We start from the raw sequence: 4,535 nt of genomic DNA, 5'->3' as shown, positions 1-4,535 counted from the left end.
CTCTCCCTCTCCCCCTCCTCCTTCCATCCCCCTCTCCCTCTCCCTCTCCTCCTTCCATCCCCCTCTCCCTCTCTCTCTCCTCCTTCCATCCCCCTCTCCCTCTCCCCTCCTTTATCCCATTTCCCCCCCTCCCCCCTTTCACCCCCCCCCCCCCCCTCCCCCAAGTGCACTTACCATACACACCTCAGTCGCGAATTCTGTTTCGTTTTCTGGTTTCATAATAACTTCCTTGATGGGATTTTAAACCTCATTTTATCAACCCCTCTCCTCCTTCACACCCCCCCCCCCCACACACATCTGATCGCCATATTTAACCCCTCTGTCTTACTCCCCCCCCCCCTCCCCTTCACTCTCTATTTCACGCTCCCTACTACGAAGACAATTTTTTTTCATTTTTATTTTTCGTTCTTTTTTTTTCTTTCAATTTCACTTACTCAAAACAATCATCTACGTTTTTTTTTTTGAACCCCCCCACCCCCTTCAACCCTCATTTTCTCCCTTCCAATTTTAACACGAATTTCATCCCTCCTTCCCCCTCTCCCCCTCCCCCCAACTTAACCCCCCTCCCCTCTTCAACCCAGATTTGAATCCAGCGTTTTCTTCTCTTTATTATTATTATTATTATTATTTTTTTTTTTTTTACCTCCCTTCTTTACTTCCCTCCCTTCACCCCCCCTTTCCAACCCCTATACACCCCTCCCCCCATTACCCCCATGTTAATCCTCCCCCTTTAATGAAGGGTGATTTGAAGGGGGGGGGGAGGGTGAAGGATGAAGGGGGGGAGGGTGAAGGATGGGGAGAAGGGAGGAAAGGAGGGAGGTGAAGGAAAGGCGAAGAGAAAAGGAAATGAAATGAAAGGTAAGGAAAAGAAAAAAAGAAAAAGGAAAAGGAGGGGGAAGTGGGGAGTAAAATATTGGGGAACCGGACGGGGAGGGGAGGGGGGAGGGCAGCCATCAGCTGATTACACCCCAACTTAAGATCAGGTTTCTACCTTCCTCCCCTCTCCCCCAACACCCCCACCTTCTCCCCAACACCCCCACTTTCTCCCTCTCCTCTCCCTTTCCCTCTCCTCTCCCTTTCCCTCTCCTCTCCCTTTCCCTCTCCTCTCTCCCCTCTTACCTTTTTCCTCTGTTCTCTCCTTTTCTTTCCTTCCTCCCGTCTTCCCTTCTACCCTCCTCTTTTTCCTCTTCTCTCTCTTCTCTCTCCTTTCTCCATTACTCTTACCTCCCCACCCCCCCTTCTCCCCTCTTCTCTTCCCTGTATTCTCACTTCCTTCCTCTCTTCCTTCTCCCGTTTCTCCTCCCATCCCCTCTTTTCTTTCTCCTCTCTCCTTTCCTCTTCCCTTGTCTCTCTCCTTATCCTTTTCCCCTCTCCTTCGTATTTTTACTGTTTTTTTCCTTCTCTGTCTCTTCGTTATATTTCTTCCTCCACTCTTCAGTTAATTCTTTACTGTATTTTTTATTTATCTTTTATTTTTTTGTTATATTTTATGCTTAATTATTTTTTTTCTGTCTAAGTTTAAGGATTCCTTACCTTTTTCTATAAAATAGGAAATATTTTTTTCCTATTTTTTCCCCACGTTTTCCTTTCTCTTCATGCATTCTTGCATTTTCTCCATACTTCCTTCTACCCTTTCACTACTGTGTCCTTTTCTCCCCACACTCTTTTGCCTTTCCCCTGCACTTCGTATTTTTCCCCACACGGTGTCCCCCAAGCACTATTTTTTCCCTTATAACTCCTATTTTCCTGTTATATACTTTTTTCCCCACATTTCCTACACTCTTCCATTAATTTATCAATTTCTCCCCACACAGCATAAAAAATCCCCCCACACTGTTCATTCTCCTCTAGTATTTTATGATTTCTCCCCACACAGCATTGAAAATCCCCCACACGCTGTTCATTCTCTCCTAGTACTTTATGATTTCTCCCTACACTTCCTCCATTTCCCCCAATACTATATCATTTTCACCCCACACTCACTCCATTTTCCCCTCGAACAGTACAGAAAATCCTCCCACACTCTCAATTTCCCCCTAGTACTATATCAAAATCTCCCCCCCCCACGCTTCTCCATTTCACCATTTCGATCTTAACCTTTCTCCCCACACTCCCATTTCTCCCCCACACCCAGAAAATCCCCAGACTCCTCCATTTCCCCCCCCCCGCTCAGAGAGAGAGAGAGAGAGAGAGAGAGAGAGAGAGAGAGAGAGAGAGAGAGAGGAGAGAGAAGAGAGAGAGAAAGAAAGAAAGAGAGAGAAAGAAAGAGAGAGAAAGAGACAGACAGAAAGAAAAAGCGAGAGGGAGAGAGCTAGGGAGAGACGCGCGTGTACAGCCAGCATTAATACTCGCTTCTGCAATCTCTCACGAAATCATAAATGTTATCATTAGCGTCCAAACATCCGATTACATGAATTCGGATAATCACCGACGTTCAGCCGTGGCGCAAAATTTAGCAAGAAATGGCGGGCCTGAGCGAGAAATTTATTCCCCGTAAACAAGACTGTTTTGTGCATAAACAACAGCCGAGTCGCCGATTACTACTGCAAGGAGGTTTTTGACTGGGTTTTAAATGGAAAAATAGACCTTGTTGCCTTTTTTTTTTTTTTTTTTTTGATGGTCTTCCTCTTACGTGATGTTTTGCTATTGTTTTTTTTTTCTCTCTCTCTTTCTCTTTTCTTCCGTTTGTGTTTTTCTTTATTTCCTGTTCATTCTTTCGTTCTCTTTTGCTTTTGATTTTTTAAAAATAAGTTTCTCTCTCTCTCTCTCTCTCTTTCTTTCCCTCTCCTTTTCTCTCTCTCTCTCTCTCTCTCTCTCTCTCTCTCTCTCTCTCTTCTTTCTTCCCCCCTTCGCTGGTTAACCAACAATGTTGCTGGGGTCTCCATTCCCGTGGCCAGAAATATCTACACAGCTTTTATCCGTTCAGTAGTTGATTATCTATCTCCAACTCTTAGTCAACTCTCCAAGACAGCACTAGATCCCCTAGAAAAATTTCAGAATAAGGTAATGCGCTGCATTCTAGGATGCCCAGTGTCCACTAGGATTGCTAACATGCAGCAGGAGCTTCGTCTCCTTCCTCTTGTGGAACGAATCTTTGCCAATGTAACATTCTTTACTGTTAAGTGTCTCCATTCCTCCAGTCTTGCTCCACATTATGCAGGCCTTATTAATATGTCACTTGACCCCGATTCTCGTCCCCCACAACTCCGACCAGGTGGCCGTGCTCTTATTAGGAATGTTTGCCGAGACCTTAGAAGATTGGATATTAATGTTCCCCAAGAGGAAGTTGACCATGGTCCTCCCCCGTGGCAAACTACTCCTGTAGCAGTTTCCTACACACCCACCTGTAGGAGGGACCTACCCTGCCAACAGAAACAACTAGCCCTTGAGGCCATTGACAAGGTAAGGTCTTCCATTCCTGCCTCTCACACCCTCTACGTTGACGGTTCTTTACAAATAGATGGAACTGCTGGCTGTGCTGTCTACTCTCCTACTATGGAACCACCGAATGAAGGATGGACTGGACGCCGTCTGCGGGACTGGTCAAGCTCTACCTCCTGTGAACTGCATGGGCTTCTAGATGCTGTTAGCCTACTTTTAAGGACCAGAAGCAATGGACTAGTTATTTGTGACTCGCAGTCTGCCCTCTGTGCCCTCTCCTCCCCAAAGCCTGAGGCCCGTAGCCTAGTCAATAACATACTGCGCCATCTAGTCACGGCCATTAGACATGCACTTGTAATACATTTCCTATGGATTCCCTCGCACGTTGGAGTAGCAGCTAATGATGTTGTGGACCGTCTTGCCAAAGCTGCCTGTAGACTTGCCCTACCTGCGGCAGACGCCTCGCCAGCAACCCTCTCCCACTACAAGCGGAGGATACGTACTTCCGCTCAATTGTCAACCACCCGGCGCAGGAACGTCGAGCGGCCAGCGAGTGTGAGCATCCAGCACTACGACCACTTCGCCTCTCGTCCCTACAAGTACCGACGCCGCGGTCTGCTGGTAAGAAGACACAATGTGGTGGCTGCCCGGCTCCGGTTAGGCTACAGACCAGTGTGGCAGGTGGGCGAGGCAGAGGACGTGCCCCAGTACTCATCGTGCAAGTTGTGTGACGCATACAACGCGAACCACCTCCAGCATTACTGCCTCGAGTGTCCAAAAGTTGCTGATCTCATATCAAACAGAGACTCTGTCTTAGACGTGTGCAAGTACTTATTAGCAGAGGACAATCTAGATGTAATACTTTTGCAATACCCATATTTTGGTGGCCGTTAATAATTCACCCGAGCTTCCGTTGATTATCATTCATGTATTTATTTCATCTTTCCTTCTGCATTTGATACACGGTGTGACCTGCGTGTCATGAATACTCTGTAGCCAACTTTTAATTTGCTTTGTAAGGGCTTGTCGCTCACTGAGCGAAATAAATTGATGAAAACAAAAAAAAACAATCTCTTTCTTCCTATCACCTTCTCTCTTTCTTCCCTTTCGTTGAATTTTGTTTATCTTCTTTCTCTCTAAACCCATATTTATTC

General features: G+C 46.3%; 1 protein-coding gene across 1 annotated transcript in view; it reads left to right on the top strand.

The window, feature by feature from the left end:
• The window catches only part of LOC119568073, a 19,684-nt gene extending 15,409 nt beyond the window's left edge, over positions 1 to 4,275 (top strand). Inside the window, exon 4 of the mRNA XM_037916473.1 lies at positions 2,898 to 4,275. Coding sequence (XP_037772401.1) covers positions 2,898 to 4,275 — 1,378 coding nt within the window. The remainder of the gene's footprint in view (positions 1 to 2,897) is intronic.
• The last annotated feature ends 260 nt before the right edge of the window (positions 4,276 to 4,535 follow it).

Source organism: Penaeus monodon, chromosome 43 (assembly GCF_015228065.2).
Source record: "Penaeus monodon isolate SGIC_2016 chromosome 43, NSTDA_Pmon_1, whole genome shotgun sequence".
Taxonomy (NCBI): Eukaryota; Metazoa; Arthropoda; class Malacostraca; order Decapoda; family Penaeidae; genus Penaeus; species Penaeus monodon.
Note: the sequence above shows the minus strand (reverse complement) of the source record. Positions and strands in the feature narration are given on the sequence as shown.